The 22,513-nt window shown below is 43.7% G+C and overlaps 1 protein-coding gene across 2 annotated transcripts in view; it reads right to left on the bottom strand.

Annotated features, from left to right (window-relative positions):
* Window positions 1-17,219, bottom strand: part of LOC118373470 (glypican-6-like) — a 220,187-nt gene extending 202,968 nt beyond the window's left edge. For both annotated transcript variants that reach the window (XM_052522960.1, XM_052522961.1), the window contains exon 1: window positions 16,741-17,219. In XM_052522960.1, the coding sequence (XP_052378920.1) occupies window positions 16,741-16,894 (154 nt within the window). In that variant the 5' untranslated portion in view covers window positions 16,895-17,219. The remainder of the gene's footprint in view (window positions 1-16,740) is intronic.
* Window positions 17,220-22,513: the final 5,294 nt, after the last annotated feature.

Here is a 22,513-nt window from a genome sequence, read left to right as displayed (position 1 = left end):
TGAGGCGTCACTACAGACACCCTGGTTCGAATCCAGGCTGTATCACAACCGGCCATGATTGGGAGTCCCATAGGGCGGCACACAATTGGCCCAGCGTCGTCCGGGTTTGGCCTGTGTAGGCCGTCATTGTAAATAAGAATGTGTTCTTAACTGACTTGCCTAGTTAAATAGGTTAAGGTGAAATATAAAAATTACAACAACTAAAAAATACAGCATGCATGTTGGTACAAATGCATGTTAGTTTGTTAGAAAAACAATATTTTCCTGTGGCACAATATTTATGAGTGAGACAGTAAAGGTATTATGGTAAGACCAGCAAAAACAAGAGAGATTTACCACCCATTAATGTCAGAGCACTTTCCCCCTGTCACGTTCTGTCCATCGTTCGTATGTGTTTTCCTTGTTTTAGTGTTGGTCAGGACGTGAGCTGGGTGGGCATTCTATGTTGTGTGTCTGGTTTGTCTATTTCTATGTTTGGCCTGATATGGTTCTCAATCAGAGGCAGGTGTTAGTCATTGTCTCTGATTGGGAACCATATTTAGGTAGCCTGTTTTGTGTTGGGTTTTTGTGGGTGATTGTTCCTGTCTCTGTGTTTTGCACCAGATAGGGCTGTTTTTGGTTTTCCACGTTTATTGTTTTGTAGTGTTCATGGTTATCCGTTTTTATTAAACATGAGTCAATATAACCATGCTGCGTTTTGGTCCTCCTCTCTTTCACCTAAGGAAAACCGTGACAGAACGGTAAAAGCAGCAGCAGGAGAAGGAACAGAGGCAGCAGCAACAGGAGCAGCAGCAGCAGCAGTGGGAGATGCTGAACTATTTGGATAAATGGACTTGGGAGGAGATCCTTGACGGAAAAGGACCCTGGGCAGAGCCATGGATGGAATTGGAGCTGTCAGCGAAGCAGAGTGCTGAGTCTAAGAGTGTGGAGGATGTATTGGACAGAGTAGAAAGAAAGCTGTTGGTTTGGCATAGTATGCACGGCATACCAGTGCCAGCACCACGCATCAGGCCTACAGTGCGTCCCGCCTGTCCAGCGCTGCCGGAGCCTTCCTCCTCTCCAGCGCCGTCTGAGCTACCCGCCTGCCCAGCGCCGTCTGAGCTACCCGTCTGCCCAGCGCCGTCTAAGCTACCCGTCTGCCCAGCGCCGCCAGTGCCGCCAGTCTGCCCAGCGCCGCCAGTGCCGCCAGTCTGCCCAGCCCCATCTGAGCTGCCAGTCAGCCAGGATCCGCCAGTTAGCCAGGATCTGCCAGTCAGCCAGGATCCGCCAGTCGGCCAGGATCTGCCAGTCAGCCAGGATCAGTTAGATCCGCCATTCAGCCAGGATCCGCCAGAAATGCCAGTCAGCCAGGATCTGCCCGAACTGACAGTCTGCCAGGATCCGCCAGTCTGCCAGGATCCGCCAGTCTGCCAGGATCCGCCAGTCTGCCAGGATCCGCCAGTCAGCCAGGATCCGCCAGTCAGCCAGGATCCGCCAGAACTGCCAGTCAGCCAGGATCCGCCAGAACTGCCAGTCAGCCAGGATCCACCAGTCAGCCAGGATCCGCCAGTCAGCCAGGATCTGCCCGAACTGCCAGTCGGCCAGGATCTGCCCGAACTGCCAGTCGGCCAGAACTGCCAGTCGGCCAGGATCTGCCAGTCAGCCAGGATCCGCCAGTCGGCCAGGATCTGCCAGGATCAGTTAGATCCGCCATTCAGCCAGGATCCGCCAGAAGTGCCAGTCAGCCAGGGTCTGCCAGTCGGCCAGGATCTGCCAGATCTGCCAGTCAGCCAGGATCCGCCAGAACTGCCAGTCAGCCAGGATCCGCCAGTCTGCCAGGATCCGCCAGAACTGCCAGTCAGCCAGGATCCGCCAGGATCCGCCAGTCAGCCAGGATCCGCCAGAACTGCCAGTCGGCCAGGATCTGCCAGTCAGCCAGGATCAGTTAGATCCGCCATTCAGCCAGGATCCGCCAGAAGTGCCAGTCAGCCAGGGTCTGCCAGTCGGCCAGGATCTGCCAGATCTGCCAGTCAGCCAGGATCCGCCAGAACTGCCAGTCAGCCAGGATCCGCCAGGATCCGCCAGTCAGCCAGGATCCGCCAGAACTGCCAGTCGGCCAGGATCTGCCAGTCAGCCAGGATCTGCCAGTCGGCCAGGATCTGCCAGTCAGCCAGGATCAGTTAGATCCGCCATTCAGCCAGGATCCGCCAGAAGTGCCAGTCGGCCAGGATCTGCCCGAACTGCCAGTCGGCCAGGATCTGCCAGTCAGCCAGGATCTGCCAGTCGGCCAGGATCTGCCAGATCTGCCAGTCGGCCAGGATCTGCCAGTCGGCCAGGATCTGCCAGTCGGCCAGGATCTGCCAGATCTGCCAGTCAGCCAGGATCCGCCAGTCTGCCAGGATCCGCCAGGATCCGACAGATCTGCCAGTCAGCCAGGATCCGCCAGAACTGCCAGTCTGCCAGGATCCGCCAGAACCGCCAGTCGGCCAGGATCCGCCAGTCGGCCAGGATCCGCCAGTCGGCCAGGATCCGCCAGTCGGCCAGGATCCGTTAGATCCGCCATTCAGCCAGGATCCGCCAGTCTGCCAGGATCCACCAGTCAGCCAGGATCCGCCAGAAGTGCCAGTCAGCCAGGATCTGCCAGATCCGCTAGTCAGCCAGGATCCGCTAGTCAGCCAGGATCCGCCAGTCAGCCAGGATCCGCCAGTCAGCCAGGATCTGCCGGAACCACCAGCCAGCCAGGATCTGGTAGATCCATCAACCTGCCTGAGCTTCCCCTCGGTCCCGAGCTTCCCCTCGGTCCCGAGCTACCTCAGTCCAGTGGGGCCCATTGTTAGGTTTCGTAGGCCAAGGTTAGCGGCGAGGGTCGCCACTCAGGGGACACTATGGAGGTGGACTAAGACAATTATGGAGTGGGGTCCACGTCCAGCGCCGCCACCGCGGAGAGATGCCCACCCAGACCCTCCCCTATAGGTTTAGGTTGTGCGTTCGGAGTCCGCACCTTGGGGGGGTTCTGTCCATCGTTCGTATGTGTTTTCCTTGTTTTAGTGTTGGTCAGGACGTGAGCTGGGTGGGCATTCTATGTTGTGTGTCTGGTTTGTCTATTTCTATGTTTGGCCTGATATGGTTCTCAATCAGAGGCAGGTGTTAGTCATTGTCTCTGATTGGGAACCATATTTAGGTAGCCTGTTTTGTGTTGGGTTTTGTGGGTGATTGTTCCTGTCTCTGTGTTTTGCACCAGATAGGGCTGTTTTTGGTTTTCCACGTTTATTGTTTTGTAGTGTTCATGTTTATCCGTTTTTATTAAACATGAGTCAATATAACCACGCTGCGTTTTGGTCCTCCTCTTTCACCTAAGGAAAACCGTGACACCCCCTCATTTTAATTTTCACACATTGCAGCAACTTCAAATGTGTCCTTGCGAATTATTAAGATGAGATATCACAACGTTCTAAATAAAGTGATTGAGGTTAGGGAGAAGGAACTTGATCGTGCCTTTTTGAGTGTTATCCCAATTCAATATGCAATGGGTGTTAGAGGTATTAACATTTATGAAAAGTGAAAATTGCCTTCAGTGTTTTCCTCACTACCCGAGCCTCATCCTTTTTTTAACAATAACCCATGAAGTGTTATTTAGAACAGCAGATTCTAGCTAGGACATCAATCAATATGGAATGACATTGTATTCCCCTAGCATACTAGACCATGCCAAGACTTCAGATGAGAGGGATGTCCAATGTATTTTAGGTTGGCACAGCAAACGTTTCAAAACAAACATGAGGGGGGAAAAAAATATGCTTTTCATCACCAGGTGACATAGGTACGCAGCCAAATGCAATCTCCTCTGTGGTGCTGAAGGTTTCTCTCAAGAGGTATTTTGAGTATACGCTGAGTATACAAAACATGACAGAGACTGACCAGCGGAATCCAGGTGAAAGCTATGATCGCCACTTGTTAAATCCACTTCATTCAGTGTTATAGAATGATTTTTAAGCCTTGAGACAATTGAGACATGGATTATGTGCCATTCCGAGGTTGAATGGGCAGTAGGTGCCAGGCACACAGGTTTGTGTCAAGAACTACAAGGCTGCTGGTTTTTTTCACGCTCAACAGTTTCCCGTGTGTATCAAGAATGGTCCACACCTTGTAGAGACCATGCCCCGACGAATTGAGTCTGTGCTGAGGGCAAAAAGGGAGGGGTGCAACTCAATATTAGGAAGATGTTCCTAATGTTTGGTATACTCTGTTTGTTCTTATATGAATATTGAACATGTCCTCAGAGAGAGGTAAAAGCAGCACAGTAGGCCTACACATGACAGTGCCACAGTGTACCTTCAACACAATGACATGGTGGTCTGCGTCCTCAGGAGAGTCAAATATGATGGCATATCAAAATGTTCATATCTAAACCAATGTCACAATGATGAAATGCCATTGTCAATGCATTTAAAAATTGTGCCACAAACTCGCAACTCTGTCATTGTAGGGGTGTGTGGCAAGAATAATTGATTTGTGAGCGAGTTCATTCTCATTAGAATAAGATGTTTCATTGCAAGGGAAAGAAATCACCTAAGGGAATTCACACAAGCAAGAAAAATAATTTTAAATTAGGCTAGTCCCTCTGCTACTGCACAGAAATGCTGTTTCAAAGACCATATTCATGTGCCTTGTTCTCAGGTGTTTTTGAAAGAGGCTTGTAGGTAAATGAGCTCTCTAGCCAATATAACGCACTTTCAGGATCTGTTGATTCTGCCATATACAGAATATAGCCATTCAATGACATTTGAAATCTGGTCCAATCCATTTTTCTAAAGGCCCTCATGCTGCAGCTGAGGTGACTTGTACGTCATAGATCGCCCTGCTGTGGACTCCCTTAAAGTTCAAGGCTAAAAGGTTCACTGTCTAAAAAAGACATCCCAAAAGTATTGTAGAAGTCACTTCAAAGTAACACAACGGGTGTAGACTTGAAGCTATAAACAGGGAGTACCAGATCAATGTGCTGCTATATACAGGGAGTACCAGATCAATATACTGCTATATACAGGGAGTACCAGATCAATGTGGAGCTATATACAGGGAGTACCAGGTCAATGTGCTGCTATATACAGGGAGTACCAGGTCAATGTGCTGCTATATACAGGGAGTACCAGGTCAATGTGCAGCTATATACAGGAAATACCAGTACCAGGTCAATGTGCTGCTATATACAGGGAGTACCAGTACCAGGTCAATGTGCTGCTATATACAGGGAGTACCAGTACCAGATCAATGTGGCGCTATATACAGGGAGTACCAGTACCAGATCAATGTGCTGCTATATACAGGGAGTACCAGTACCAGGTCCATGTGCTGCTATATACAGGAAATACCAGTACCAGATCAATATGCTGCTATATACAGGGAGTACCAGTACCATATCAATGTGCAGGGGTACAAGGTATTTGAGGTATATATGAGATAGATAATAATAAGAGTAAAATAAAGATGATTAAATGTTGGATCTGGAACCAATACCATAAATCTGACTGGGATAGCACCTCATTGGATAATAATGTCTATGATGATACAAGAACAGCTACCTTCAACAATGATACACACAACTAGAGGGCATACACTGGAAATGGTAAACCTATAGAGGATCCCATAAAGAATGGTAAACCTATAGAGGATCCCATAAAGAATGGTAAACCTGTAGAGGATCCCATAAAGAATGGTAAACCTATAGAGGATCCCATAAAGAATGGTAAACCTATAGAGGATCCCATAAAGAATGGTAAACCTATAGAGGATCCCATAAAGAATGGTAAACCTGTAGAGGATCCCATAAAGAATGGTAAACCTATAGAGGATCCCATAAAGAATGGTAAACCTATAGAGGATCCCAAAACACCATGTACATTACAGTATGGAATGACAAGCTATGCATAATCAGCATACATACAACCATGTCTGGCTTTGATATTTATTGGGGACTACAGTATGTAATAAAAGGAGTGGTGCAGGAATGGAAACACGGCTGAGGACATTTGATATTCATGGGCAGCGGGCCTAGAAGTGTGACTCTTCTGCATCAACTTGCTAACTGGAGCATGGCTAAGGACTTACAGCCAGGTAGCAGCTGGTGGCTGAGACTAGACACTAGGAAGGCTCTAAGGCCTGTACTGATCATTACCTTTCACTACTCATTTACAGCTTACTACTGTACCGCAGCTCTGGTCTTCATTAGTGCCCTGTTACTCTTCTGGCATACCTCCACTCTGTGGCCAAGTGGACTGAGAGGAGCGCTCAATAACTCCCCCATGGCCGCTTACGCAACACACAACCTCGTTGGCCCCTGCCCAGGAGCGGTGAAACGGCCCTCCTACAGGTACACATGTCTAGTCTGTTGTCAACAGGACTGACGTGACAGACATGGGGCTAAAGATAGATCCCAACGGTGGCGGCTAGGTATTCAAAGGGGCTTTGTTTTTTGATGGCTCACTGTTTTGACAGGCTGAGGAGGAATAGGGAGATATAACGTATGTATGACTGAACATTGTTGCTGTAGACACGGGCCAGGTTGTTTTTGTTAATCCAAGAAGATCCACTGACTCACCGGGGGTGTATGTAAGTGATCAGTACTATCAGAGTTGTATGAAAAGTTAAGAGTTGACTAAACGATACACACATTTTCACTGCTGTGGGCTAAGGTGACTATGCATGAGTTTCAATTTCCTAAAATAGTTCTCTTTCACATAGGTTTCATATCACTCCAATCAAATAATCTTCAACAAAATCCCCAACCAAAACCATATATTCATGTCGGATTATATTAACATGACAAAGCAATTGAATAACTTATTCTCCATAGCTTCCGGTTCTATTTTAAGTGGATAATTCTAACAGATTCTGAACGACATGGATTCCATTCCGACAACGAAAGCATATTCCGTCCTTCTGTAGCTCAGTTGGTAGAGCATGGCGCTTGTAACGCCAGGGTAGTGGGTTCGATTCCCGGGACCACCCATACGTAGAATGTATGCACACATGACTGTAAGTCGCTTTGGATAAAAGCGTCTGCTAAATGGCATATATTATTATTATATTATATTCTTTCAACACAACAAAGTAATGATGACTTGCGTTTTAAAACATGTATTGTTTACAATCTCACGAGAATCACTGGTATTTCTTGTAAATATGTATGATATATATACTTAATTAAACCGTGATGAGACTGTCAGACATGTATGATTTATTAATGATGTATCATTATTAGTGCTAAAGGAGGATGCCCCGCCTGTGACAATGTGTCAAATCAAATCAAATCATATTAGTCACATGCTCCGAATACAACAGTGAGATGCTTACTTACAAGCCCCTAACCAACAATGCAGTTTCAAAAAATACAGATAAGAATAAGAGATAAAAGTAACAAGCAATGAAAGAGCAGCAGTGAAATAACAATAGCGAGACTATATACAGGGGGTACCGATACAGAGTCAATGTGGAGACTATATACAGGGGGGTAGCGATACAGAGTCAATGTGGAGACTATATACAGGGGGGTACCGATACAGAGTCAATGTGGAGACTATATACAGGGGGTACCGATACAGAGTCAATGTGGAGACTATATACAGGGGGGTACCGATACAGAGTCAATGTGGAGACTATATACAGGGGGGTACCGATACAGAGTCAGTGTGGAGACTATATACAGGGGGGTACCGATACAGAGTCAGTGTGGAGACTATATACAGGGGGGTACCGATACAGAGTCAGTGTGGAGACTATATACAGGGGGGTACCGATACAGAGTCAATGTGGAGACTATATACAGGGGGGTACCGATACAGAGTCAATGTGGAGACTATATACAGGGGGGTACCGATACAGAGTCAGTGTGGAGACTATATACAGGGGGGCACCGATACAGAGTCAGTGTGGAGACTATATACAGGGGGGTACCGATACAGAGTCAATGTGGAGACTATATACAGGGGGGTACCGATACAGAGTCAATGTGGAGACTATATACAGGGGGGTACCGATACAGAGTCAGTGTGTTATCTTCTCTGAGATTACATGAGAGAGCTGACTAGTCTAACTTAAATAATAATGAAAATAATTTAGTAAACCCTCACACTATTGGTCGAGACCTTCAAGTTCAAACAGGGACAAGGACAATTATATATATTGTTTAACTTAACCAATGACTATTAAGGGATCTATTATGGCGTGTATTCCTTATTAAGACTAATATAAAATCAACAAGTGTGCAGAGAACCTTAAACAAAGAAAAGATGCTTAGGAAAGATACTCAAAACTTGTGCTAAAAATCAACTACAGGGGTGTAATGGTACAGAAATGAGCCTTTCATCTTCCAAGCTCCGTATCTAAAGATATCTCCTTTATAGTGTGAAGTACAATGACACTATACCGTATCTAAAATTGTACTGTTGGGAATATGATCAAAACAGTAGCAAGTGTGAACAAACAGTGAGCTATACAGCCTGGTGGTTAGAGCGTTGGGCCAGTAACCGAGAGGTTGCTTAGATCGAATCCCCGGTAAAAATCTGTCGTTCTGCCCCTGAACAAGGCAGTTAACCCACTGTTCCTAGGCCGTCATTGTAAATAAGAATTTGTTCTTAACTGACTTGCCTAGTTAAATAAATAAAAAATATCAACAATAACCCTAGAATGAACAATGAAAAATAGATTGAGAATGCAGCAGTTTGAGACATGTTCTTACTGTTTACTGTACATTTTTTATTGTTTATTTGACTTTTGTTAATTATCCATTTTCACTTGCTTTGGCAATGTAAACATACGTTTCCCATGCCAATGAAGCCCTTAAATTGAATTTAATTGAAATGCTCAATTACACATTTGTATCCAATATAAAAGAACTAAAGACAAAAGTGGAGGAGAAAACAGTGTCCCCTTGACAGCTTCATTTCTTGACAAAAGATACTGGCACCAGCGTCTACGCTGCAGGAGCTTGTTGATATGCTTTGAGCGACTACCCCGTTATTCTGTTATTCTCCCTGCGAGGATGAAACAGCAGCAGACAGACCGGAGTCATTCCTCCTGATCCAAGAGAGAAACCCCGTCATGCAGCCCATTTTAGTATTCATGAGCATGATTATTGGCATGGAGATAGAAGAGGCGTTTGAGAAATCCACTTTGGAGAAAAAGACTGTTTGGGTCCCTGGCTTTCCTGACGATACATGATTAAATCTACAGACTATAACCCCAACACCCCTACCGCCAACACTGCTATTTACAACACTTTCAATCACTGCCAATCCCAACAGTCCAATCAAGAACAATTCCATCACCATCCTTTTTATGAGTTGGCCATTGAAATGCAGAGGGTTACCACCACCACACCATCACATGTGAGTGATCCTTGATCCATCACCTCAACTGTGTGTTTAGTGGGGGGATATAATAATCTGATAATGCAGCATAGTAATACAGATGAATCATGCCAGAGACCAGCACATTCACTTGGCTGTTCTCTCTGCTGGCCTGGCTCTCCCATTTAGCTATTTTCAATCCATTCCACACATTACACGGCTCAGCAGAGAACATTTGGCTGCTTGTATATGCAGCCATGGACCACATCAAATATCAGCACCGTTATTTCTGTCCCATTCCACTGCTAGGAACTGGAAGGCTGAGCAGGACGTGAAATGATAGGGTGGAGCTGGGACAGCTTGAGAAGTTCCACAGACACAGTTTGGACGTGTGTGTGTGTGTCTGTGTTCCTAATAACACACATTTACCAGGAAGGGTCGAGCAGTCTGTCTGACTCATCTTCCAAGTCCCCCTGTCGTCGCGTCTCGGGCATTGGGTAATTCATTGGGTCAGTGAATGGAACCTGAGACAGATCTGTCACAAGCCTGCGTGCAGGGCTAGTCTTTCACCAGGGCAGTGATGGGCTTGGATTAAGGAGGTATATAACTGAACTCACTGACCGATTTATTTTTTTTTTTAATACAGAGTCAATAACCTGTAGAGGAGAGCTGGAGGAGCACCAGACAATTTTAGCTGCGCTGACAGTCCAATGACGAAGGACATAAAGTGCACTGTGCATCCGGTCCACTTTCCCAGTCACTCTTAGTTTTTAAGCCTTCGCCACTGTACTTCCTGTCAACTTGGACCAGGGCCTATTGAAAATGCACAGGCCAGGACCCACGGTATTACCATTCCAACCGGGCCTGCAGGCTTTGACACATAGCAGCACTTCTGTCAATAACACTGACACCCCTGCTGACATTCTACATGAACTGGCTGATTCTGACCACACACTCTGGTCAAAACCCGGCTGCTCCAGCTGAGTCCCATAAACCCATTCCATATGAACCACTGGTCTGAAACAATAGGAGTGGAATAGCATGCTAACTGTGGATTAGACTCTCTTGAAAGTAGCTTTGAACAAGCCTAATCACTTTCAATAATCCTAAATTATCATTCACATCTTGTTTACCTTGACATTGTTAATGCTAATAACCTGTATATTCATGTTTTCACAAGAAGTTCTGCAGAGACACCATCTGGTTAAATGAAGGAATTACAATCAAATGAAGCTCTATTCAAACCCCGAATGAATTATAACTAGACGTGCGATACAAAGAAACGGGGTTGAGACAGTGCCACGGACATCTTTCATTCACTCCCAAAGCGGAGCACAATATTCGGGCACTAAAGACAGTCAACAGAGCTCAATTAGCCTGTACCGAATGAAAGTCACATATGTTTGCATATCAGACACCACTGAAAAAGAGTAGAACCATGTACAATATGAAGCCAAAAGGATTTTGTAAGGATATGAGGGGAATTCCGGTGCCTTCGATATAATTTGATGATGTACAATATCGTCACTCTCTGAGGTGTCAGACATCAACCCATCTCTCTTTGACCACAACTAGAAGTTGACGGGCCTCCTCTTGGGGACGTGGCCAAAAGCAACAGACCTCAACTCAACTGATTATGCAGTGAAGAGCTTTGGACAGGATTCGATCACAAAGTAAAATCACAAACGATACACAGAGCTTCCTGCTCTATACCACGGTTAGAATTCACATTAAATATTTGAAGGATTGGCTTCACACCAATAGGCTAGCGAATGAAAATATCAACCTGATTATACAATATAGATACTTGGGGGTTTTTCCATCTCAATTGTACATTGAATCAAAACTATAACACACTCTTAGAAAAAAAGGTTCTATCTAGAACCTAAAAGGGTTCTTCAGCTGTCCCTGTGGGAGAACCCTTTGAAGAACCCTTTTGGGTTCCAGGTAGAACCCTTTCCACAGAGGGTTCTACATGGAACCCAAAGAGGTTCTACCTGAAACCAAAAAGGATTATGCCTGGAGTTCTCCTATGGGGACAGCCAAAGAAGTCTTTTGGAAACCATTTTTCTAAGGGCATGCTCAGCTCTGTATGGTCTGACTGGCATGCTGGTTCTACAAGGATATTAGATGAGACACCATTTTTCTAAGGGCATGCTCAGCTCTGTATGGTCTGACTGGCATGCTGGTTCTACAAGGATATTAGATGAGACACCATTTTTCTAAGGGCATGCTCAGCTCTGTATGGTCTGACTGGCATGCTGGTTCTACAAGGATATTAGATGAGACACCATTTTTCTAAGGACATGCTCAGCTCTGTATGGTCTGACTGGCATGCTGGTTGTACAAGGATATTAGATGAGACACCATTTTTCTAAGGGCATGCTCAGCTCTGTATGGTCTGACTGGCATGCTGGTTCTACAAGGATATTAGATGAGACACCATTTTTCTAAGGGCATGCTCAGCTCTGTATGGTCTGACTGGCATGCTGGTTCTACAAGGATATTAGATGAGACACCATTTTTCTAAGGGCATGCTCAGCTCTGTATGGTCTGACTGGCATGCTGGTTCTACAAGGATATTAGATGAGACACCATTTTTCTAAGGACATGCTCAGCTCTGTATGGTCTGACTGGCATGCTGGTAGTACAAGGATATTAGATGAGACACCATTTTTCTAAGGGCATGCTCAGCTCTGTATGGTCTGACTGGCATGCTGGTAGTACAAGGATATTAGATGAGACACCATTTTTCTAAGGACATGCTCAGCTCTGTATGGTCTGACTGGCATGCTGGTAGTACAAGGATATTAGATGAGAAACCATTTTTCTAAGGACATGCTCAGCTCTGTATGGTCTTACTGGCATGCTGGTAGTACAAGGATATTAGATGAGAAACCGTTTTTCTAAGGGCATGCTCAGCTCTGTATGGTCTGACTGGCATGCTGGTTCTACAAGGATATTAGATGAGAAACCATTTTTCTAAGGACATGCTCAGCTCTGTATGGTCTGACTGGCATGCTGGTTCTACAAGGATATTAGATGAGACACCATTTTTCTAAGGACATGCTCAGCTCTGTATGGTCTGACTGGCATGCTGGTTCTACAAGGATATTAGATGAGAAACCATTTTTCTAAGGACATGCTCAGCTCTGTATGGTCTGACTGGCATGCTGGTTCTACAAGGATATTAGATGAGAAACCATTTTTCTAAGGACATGCTCAGCTCTGTATGGTCTGACTGGCATGCTGGTTCTACAAGGATATTAGATGAGACACCATTTTTCTAAGGGCATGCTCAGCTCTGTATGGTCTTACTGGCATGCTGGTAGTACAAGGATATTAGATGAGAAACCATTTTTCTAAGGGCATGCTAAGCTCTGTATGGTCTTGCTGGCATGCTGGTAGTACAAGGATATTAGATGAGAAACCATTTTTCTAAGGGCATGCTAAGCTCTGTATGGTCTTGCTGGCATGCTGGTAGTACAAGGATATTAGATGAGACACCATTTTTCTAAGGGCATGCTCAGCTCTGTACGGTCTGACTGGCATGCTGGTTCTACAAGGATATTAGAAGAGAAACCATTTTTAAGGACATGCTCAGCTCTGTATGGTCTTACTGGCATGCTGGTTCTACAAGGATATTAGATGAGAAACCATTTTTCTAAGGACATGCTCAGCTCTGTATGGTCTTACTGGCATGCTGGTAGTACAAGGATATTAGATGAGAAACCATTTTTCTAAGGGCATGCTAAGCTCTGTATGGTCTTGCTGGCATGCTGGTAGTACAAGGATATTAGATGAGAAACCATTTTTAAGGACATGCTCAGCTCTGTATGGTCTGACTGGCATGCCGGTTGTACAAGGATATTAGATGAGACACCATTTTTCTAAGGGCATGCTCAGCTCTGTATGGTCTTACTGGCATGCTGGTTGTACAAGGATATTAGATGAGACACCATTTTTCTAAGGACATGCTCAGCTCTGTATGGTCTTACTGGCATGCTGGTAGTACAAGGATATTAGATGAGAAACCATTTTTCTAAGGACATGCTCAGCTCTGTATGGTCTTTATGGCATGCTGGTTGTACAAGGATATTAGATGAGACACCATTTTTCTAAGGACATGCTCAGCTCTGTATGGTCTTTATGGCATGCTGGTAGTACAAGGATATTAGATGAGAAACCATTTTTCTAAGGACATGCTCAGCTCTGTATGGTCTTTATGGCATGCCGGTTGTACAAGGATATTAGATGAGAAACCATTTTTCTAAGGACATGCTCAGCTCTGTATGGTCTTACTGGCATGCTGGTAGTACAAGGATATTAGATGAGAAACAATTTTTCTAAGGGCATGCTCAGCTCTGTATGGTCTGACTGGCATGCTGGTAGTACAAGGATATTAGATGAGAAACCATTTTTCTAAGGGCATGCTCAGCTCTGTACGGTCTGACTGGCATGCTGGTTCTACAAGGATATTAGATGAGAAACCATTTTTCTAAGGGCATACTCAGCTCTGTATGGTCTTACTGGCATGCTGGTAGTACAAGGATATTAGATGAGAAACCATTTTTCTAAGGACATGCTCAGCTCTGTATGGTCTTACTGGCATGCTGGTTCTACAAGGATATTAGATGAGACACCATTTTTCTAAGGACATGCTCAGCTCTGTATGGTCTGACTGGCATGCTGGTTCTACAAGGATATTAGATGAGAAACCATTTTTCTAAGGACATGCTCAGCTCTGTATGGTCTGACTGGCATGCTGGTTGTACAAGGATATTAGATGAGACACCATTTTTCTAAGGACATGCTCAGCTCTGTATGGTCTTACTGGCATGCTGGTAGTACAAGGATATTAGATGAGAAACCATTTTTAAGGACATGCTCAGCTCTGTATGGTCTGACTGGCATGCTGGTTGTACAAGGATATTAGATGAGAAACCATTTTTCTAAGGACATGCTCAACTCTGTACGGTCTGACTGGCATGCTGGTTGTACAAGGATATTAGATGAGACACCATTTTTCTAAGGACATGCTCAACTCTGTACGGTCTGACTGGCATGCTGGTAGTACAAGGATATTAGATGAGAAACCATTTTTAAGGACATGCTCAGCTCTGTATGGTCTTACTGGCATGCTGGTAGTACAAGGATATTAGATGAGAAACCATTTTTAAGGACATGCTCAGCTCTGTATGGTCTGACTGGCATGCTGGTTGTACAAGGATATTAGATGAGAAACCATTTTTAAGGACATGCTCAGCTCTGTATGGTCTGACTGGCATGCTGGTTGTACAAGGATATTAGATGAGAAACCATTTTTAAGGACATGCTCAGCTCTGTATGGTCTTACTGGCATGCTGGTTGTACAAGGATATTAGATGAGACACCATTTGCACCAGTGGCAGTGACACAGAGATGTTTACATCACTATTATTAATAAATAAAGGATATGTACACAATTGTGTCAGCTAAACAGACCATATGTACAGTGCACAAATCTGAAATATGCACTCTCTCAGGCTTTCAGCAATCAATTTGCTGAGGTGTTGACATTGCATTAAATCAGTCATTGCCATTCCTGAAGACAAATGGGGTCAACACCCATGTGGATGTGATCACAGTGCTTCCATACAGCTGCATCACTCAGAGATGACAGACTGAGCTGTTCATTCATTTGGAGATTAGACGTCAACGACAGGAGCGTGCCGACATCTGAGGGATTCAAATCAGGTAGATCTCCAAGCCCGTCTATGAACAGGTGTGCTTGTTATCAAATACACAACCTTCACCGGTGCCAGATTTCTGTCCGACTACGGAATTATGGGATCATGACATAATGAAATGAATGGTCTGTGCGGGCAAAGTTTATACTCATATGAGAAGGGAAAGAGGAAACAACTATTTCATTCACTTCATGCGTGCATGCAATCGATCATCATTACCTAAACTAAATCATTCATATGTTCCTTGTGACAACTCTCCTTTTGTAAATCTACCCTTGTGAATGCTGGAGCAGAACACTGAAGCAAAATGTAGGCTCTGACTGAGCCAGTCACAGTTTCACTTGGGTGGGTCTGAAAAATGCAAGCCCCAATGGCCTGAAATAGGAAAGTCCATATGAATATTATCTGAATATTATCTGAATCAAATCAAATCAAATCAAATCAAATCATTATGTATATGTTATACATGACATATAACAAGAACCATCATTACTAGCATCATGCCAGCATTACTCTGTGGTTGACGCACATATGAAGGAGAATGGATATTGGTTGGATAATTTAATTGCACTGATGTTCGCAATGCCTTGAGGTAGCATTACATGACGGCTTCATTGTCACGTTATTAACAAGACGGAACTCAATTCGGTGAATGCATGGCTGACAATTCTGTATTATTTCCACACAGAGGCACAAAGAAGACAGAGACCTCTACTGGACACACCAGCACATCTAACGCCAGCAGGTTTATTCTGCTGCTCCCATTGACATTTTATTCACACTGTTAGATAAACTTGACATTATTCAGTCAAATATTAAATGACATTATGTCCAGGGCTACTTGTATTATATTTTAATGTAGGCTAGTGGATATATTTAGGATTAACTTTGAAACAATGAACGAAAGTATCACGAATGGGAACGTTATAAACTGGGCTACTGTGACATATCTGCATTAGGCTACTTTGATAAGGAATTAATCGAGAGTTTTAAGTTTTATTTCTAAGGGGTTTGTATTGCCCCTGAGTTGCGCAGCGGTCTAAGGCACTGCATCGGAGTGCTTGAGGCGTCACTAGAGACACTAGTTCGAATCCAGGCTGTATCACAACCGGCCGTGACTGGGAGTCCCATAGGGGCGGCACACAATTGGCCCAGTGCCGTCCGGGTTTGGCCGGTGTAGGCTGTCACTGTAAATAAGAATTAGTTCTTAATTAACTGACCTGCCTAGTTAAATAAAGGTTCCATTAAACATATTGTACAATATAAAAGTAGGCCTAAGGTGTGTTCAGTTATTTTCTGGCTACCTTTATATAACAAATACATGTTCTTCATTAGGCAAAATCAACCACAACTTCGTGGATGTCAGGCGATTATTACCCTTCATTCAACAGCAACAATACTTTCATATGGCTGTGCATTATCATAATAAACAACTATATGCCGAAATAAAAATGTATGTGCTTTGTAGCCTAAAGCCAAGGCGCCGGTTATCAAAATGTCCATTCACGCACTATAGTAGTCAGTGATGTAAATTAGAACATTACAGTTTTGCATAATACACTATTACATGTGTTCTTCTTATCCACTTGATATGGTTAATTATGCCATGACTATACCCACTTTACGACTGTGTTCAATACATCATTATATTGACAGGTAGCACTGACATTTTTACATTCCCTTCTTACCTGACATTTCTTGCAGAGGAACATTTTCAAAGCTGAAGCCTTTTGCGATAGAAGCTTGTCTAACCTCACTGCAGTTATGTGCTTTAAAATCTGCTCCAGTGACAACCGACAGCGCCACAGATAAAGTCCATAGGACGGTCCGTATTCCCAACATCGTGCACTTCTGTGATTAATCCTTCTTTAATCCTCTGCAGATTCCCGTTTGTAGAGGAACTCCCACTGCAGTGCATCCGGACGTAGTAGGTACTAACAAGTCAACGTCTAATGGTTACCACTTTTCTACAACTGTCTATCATAACATTTTCTCAATCAAAATCTGTTTATTTTGCCAACGATGGTTGCCGGTCCTGCGTTGACGCAAAAACAGAATGTTGTTGTGAGTCCAGGTAAAACCACATGGATCCAACAGATAGCGGGCTCTCAACGTGTTCACTCAACTTCACTCAGAGAAAGCGCCGTTGGGTGTTATACGTTACTGTAGAAAGTCAAAATGCTCAGAACTGGAGAGGAGGGAGACACCTATGATGCGTTAGTAAATCAGAGAGGGTGGGAAAACACGGAGTGGAGTCAGTCTCGCCAGACTGTCAAACTAGATTTCACATGGATTGGATTGCTCCTGAATGGGTGATAAAGCCTACAATTGTTTTAGTGGCAGTTAAAGGGATGTACTGTCCTGGTTTAACAGCATTTAACAGCAATAACAGCATTTGTTTCTTCATATTACCCGATGTTATCTGTTTATTACATCATTACATTGCTTGACCAACTCAACAGCCAGTTGGAAAACCTACCAAATAAATAAACCCCATTAGTTTACTGCCTACTGTCCATGACAGTGGTTCTCTATGAGAGAACTCTCCATTTCAGAGCCTGTGTTGAACAACGGGGCTGTGCTTGTATGTGGAATCGACTGAATCAGGACAAGGTGACAATGATCGATGGATTTGGTCAAACCTGACATTGATTATCAGTAGATTTTATGACTAGCTCAGGAGTAATCTTCTTACAGCCGTAGTGTGACTGAGGTGGTACTGGTATATTGGCTGTGTTGTGTGGAGACCATGCTTGAACCTTTCAGTGCTTTAATGATTTTTGAGCAGCTTTAGTAGCGGAGTAGATCAACAGTGGATTATCATCATGGCTGCAATAGCAGCTACACTTCCACCTCCGTTAGATGTCAGAGTTACATGTACGGTTCCATTCAGACTGACTGGCGCACAGTGTTCAGGGGTGTTAACACAGCATACTGTAGCCAACATCATTACACTTCCAGTGACAGGGTATTTTCTCCATAGTCCGACATCATTACACTTCCAGTGACAGGGTATTTTCTCCATAGTCCGACATCATTACACTTCCAGTGACAGGGTATTTTCTCCATAGTCCGACATCATTACACTTCCAGTGACAGGGTATTTTCTCCATAGTCCGACATCATTACACTTCCAGTGACAGGGTATTTTCTCCATAGTCCGACATCATTACACTTCCAGTGACAGGGTATTTTCTCCATAGTCCGACATCATTACACTTCCAGTGACAGGGTATTTTCTCCATAGTCCGACATCATTACACTTCCAGTGACAGGGTATTTTCTCCATAGTCCGACGTCATTACACTTCCAGTGACAGGGTATTTTCTCCATAGTCCGACGTCATTACACTTCCAGTGACAGGGTATTTTCTCCATAGTCCGACATCATTACACTTCCAGTGACAGGGTATTTTCTCCATAGTCCGACATCATTACACTTCCAGTGACAGGGTATTTTCTCCATAGTCCGACATCATTACACTTCCAGTGACAGGGTATTTTCTCCATAGTCCGACATCATTACACTTCCAGTGACAGGGTATTTTCTCCATAGTCCGACATCATTACACTTCCAGTGACAGGGTATTTTCTCCATAGTCCGACATCATTACACTTCCAGTGACAGGGTATTTTCTTCATAGTCCGACATCATTACACTTCCAGTGACAGGGTATTTTCTTCATAGTCCGACATCATTACACTTCCAGTGACAGGGTATTTTCTCCATAGTCCGACATCATTACACTTCCAGTGACAGGGTATTTTCTTCATAGTCCGACATCATTACACTTCCAGTGACAGGGTATTTTCTTCATAGTCCGACCTCATTACACTTCCAGTGACAGGGTATTTTCTTCATAGTGAGCTAAAATGCGACATGTTAACCAAATACTGCATTACTGACCCTTTGGGGTGTGATAACCAATTGTGGATATTTGACAAACGGGAGATGAACTGATTGTATCTAGGCACAGCAAAATGTTCTATGTCAACAAAGCATTGATATTACCTTGGCTTTGCTACATATTGTGGAAGACACATTAATTATTTAATTCACATGGGAGGTAGGCTATCCCCCCAGCTTATTTCCAAGGCTTAAAGCGATTCTCTGGTCCTCTTGTATAGGTTTTAGCCAGCAGTTCTGAAAGTAGCACTCATGAGCCAAAAGTGTTCCCCGAAAATGGTGTACTACGTCACATGTGCAGATATGTGCACCAAGTTGTTAAGCTCTCTCTCTCTCTTTCTCTCTCTGTCCTCTCTCTGCTGTGTCCACTGAGCCGTTGAGCCTGCCCTGCAACCTCACTGGATAATGCTGGGCAGGCCTCTTGCAAACTGTCACTCAAATGCAAGGGGCTCAAGTTCATTGGTAAGAACTCAAATTGCTAGGGGGCTGGCCCACGTGGGGGGGGGGGGCAAATGTAGGGAAAATGTTGCGGCACAGCTTCAAGAAAACAGTCACTTTCAAATTAGGGATTTTGTGGCTAATTGAGGTAAAACAGTACTTCTACTCAAAGATTATGCATGTGTGAACTACACATTGACGCATCCAGCCCAAAGCAGAAGGTTTAAAAAATGCTCAGTAGTCGCCAAAGTTCCGGGAACATGTCTTTAACAAATAACTCTCAAAGTTTGTTTGGAAACAGTAACGACATGAATCTTATCATAGAATATGGGAGATGGAGAAATATACGCCACAATGTATAGTGGTCTGTTTAATATATTCGTTTAATGTCAAAGACATTTGCTCATGAGATAGATGTCTTCCAGGCAACTCTCTTTTCTGGAAGAGTTGTTCCACAAAGAATAGGAGTGTAAAAGCATGGTCAGAAAGTTCCCCACGTACATTCTGAGATTCCTGAGGCAAGTGAATACATTTCCAGTGCTCACCCCTCCCTCACGTTCAGGAAATTCCTCATCGTGTCAGACAAACACGTCCTTGGGGTATTTTTGACTCTGAGAAATTAAGCTACTGACTAATAAAAAGTAACAACAAACAGTATGCAAATACAGTAAGAAATAACAACTGTATTAATGTTCTCCTTGACAGACTCTGGCTTTTGATTTAATTTAATAGCAGAACAATGATATTCAATGTAGTCACACACCAGTGGAAAACCATGGTTTAGTTGTCAAAGAGAAACGGACAGGTTGAGAATTCAGATATGTTATGATAAGTGCTAAAAATCATTACCCTTCCTGATCTTTCTAAAAAGCCAAATCTAAACTCCTCCCCAGGACCTGTCAACTTTACAAACCCCAATTAGCATAATTATGTTAACAGCGATAGCATAGCAGGATCATCTGAATGTAGCCAACCCTAAGTAGGGAATTCACCTGACACAGCCTGTGAACCATCAGCAAACAGCCCGGTGAAGCAATAAAACTGTGTAGATTCGGAAATAAAAGTAAATGCACTGCCATTGCATTTGACAATTTCAATGATCTACTGTATCTCTGAAGTACATGGGTCTGAAATAATTTAGTCATGGCTGAAATTGTTATGACATTATTGTTCAAGGACGGTAGACAAGACCCCATTACTGTGTCACAGAGGATTGCTGTTATCTAGGTTGGTGCTGTTGTAGTTTGGCTTTTATATGCACTGCGACACACCCCAAAAAATCATTACTGTCTGTAAAGCTGTGATAGTCAACCACTATTTCAAAGACTTGTCGGAGATGTCTTGGGGAAAGACATCATGGATAAATAAATGTTTTTTAAAAATTCATTTAAATTTGCTCTGCAAGACTTCTTTCGTTTTTTGCATCCTATTGTGCATCTCATGCTGACTCATCTGGCGCAAGGAGGAATCAAGGACGAAACAAGGACAAAACCAAACGCAGATTTCTGATTATAATGAACATTAAACAGTAAGACATCAAATGCAGAGAATTATACATTCAAATGTTGTACATCGGTTCGATTAGGTCCAATTGAATCATTAGCTAGATAATTGTGTTGTTTGTGCCAAATCTTTCAATAGCATCACTGTGCATTTTAGTTGATTGAAATTCGATATTGTGATGTGCCTTATTGTAGTATGAATGAGTTAAAATATGCTTTGGATGCTTCAAGATAATTGTTTTTTTTATAGTACATGACTTAACATATCTGAGAATCACTCCCTGATAAAACACAACTTTTTCCCTGGGAAGATTGAGACCTACAGTAAGGATGATACCCTGACCTCCAGACTTAATCCGCCCCGCAACATAGCATCCTGCTTGGTTTAATTCAAGCTCTGGGACCAAAGGTATCTCACTCTGGTAAATGGCTAGATTTCATTTTGTTACGTGTTCCCGTTTCAGTCCTCCAGGAATAAAGACAGGGTAAAGCATTCGTAGAATTCGGACCATGACGTAATGAATATGAATATGCACTTCTGACCTCCACACCCTCTGGCATTAGGGGATTTCTCAGTGCTTAGTATGAATGATGCCTGTGGATCAGCCACAGGGCAGTGGGAGGAAAACTGTCGATGTAAGCAATCTGCTGAATAAATATATAGGAAACATGGTGGCACATTCATTTCAGATCAAAAATGTTGTTGCTTTTTTCTGGTTTCAAATGAAGCCACGATCTAATCAAGACAATCTGCGGCTAATGGCGACAGACATTGACTCTATTTTCGGGGGAATTAGGAGCATTTGCAATAGTTGTATAAGATAAGTGTTAATGAGTGGCTTTTACAATAATTCATCTTAGAACTTTATGAAGTCGTGAGACGTGATACTTTAGATCGATCCACTAATGAGTGGCCTCAAGGCAGTTACAGGCAGTTATCACATCGAGCACATTGAATTACAATGTTGATTGTAAACCTGCAGAAGAGTCATTGGGCTTGTTCGACTTTGCACACTGATCAACAAAGGACCTTGCATCATAAATAACTACTCATTATAATTTGCAGATCAGTCACAATTTACCCATGATGCATTACGGTTTCGATTGCCTTGAACATGGCCATTATGTTGACATTCTGCACACCACTTGAAAGAGTTTCCACTGTGTCGATGCACCTAATAACCAGCGAAGGGTCATGGACAGTCGTCGCTGTCTGAAATCGTCGGTGTGACAGCATGTTGCCTGTTCTAATGAAAGATTCGAGGAAGGATTCTGGTCCTGTTGTCATATCCTCAGACATTGAAAATGTACATTTACATACCTTTCCCACAGAGTATTAGTTGTATAACAGCGAACTGCTGTATCATTCATTTTCTCCAGATGTGGGTTCTTTGATGTCTTTGTCTCTGCAGATTTCCAATGAATTTGCATGAATGTTAAATAGGACAGGTTTACCGTGCAGGCAGTTTAAGCAGCCTAAGCAGAGCCTTTAAGCTGTGAAATATATGGTCTCCCCTGTGGTTAATTTACCAACGTGGCAATAACCAATCGTCCAATCAATGTATACTGCCGCAACATTGCTCATAACAGTGGGTCATATCAACCAGACAATCCT

The sequence above is a fragment of the Oncorhynchus keta genome, chromosome 7 (assembly GCF_023373465.1).
Source record: "Oncorhynchus keta strain PuntledgeMale-10-30-2019 chromosome 7, Oket_V2, whole genome shotgun sequence".
Lineage (NCBI taxonomy): Eukaryota > Metazoa > Chordata > Actinopteri > Salmoniformes > Salmonidae > Oncorhynchus > Oncorhynchus keta.
The sequence above is the reverse complement of the archived record's forward strand: the minus strand, read 5'-3'. Positions and strand labels throughout refer to the sequence as shown.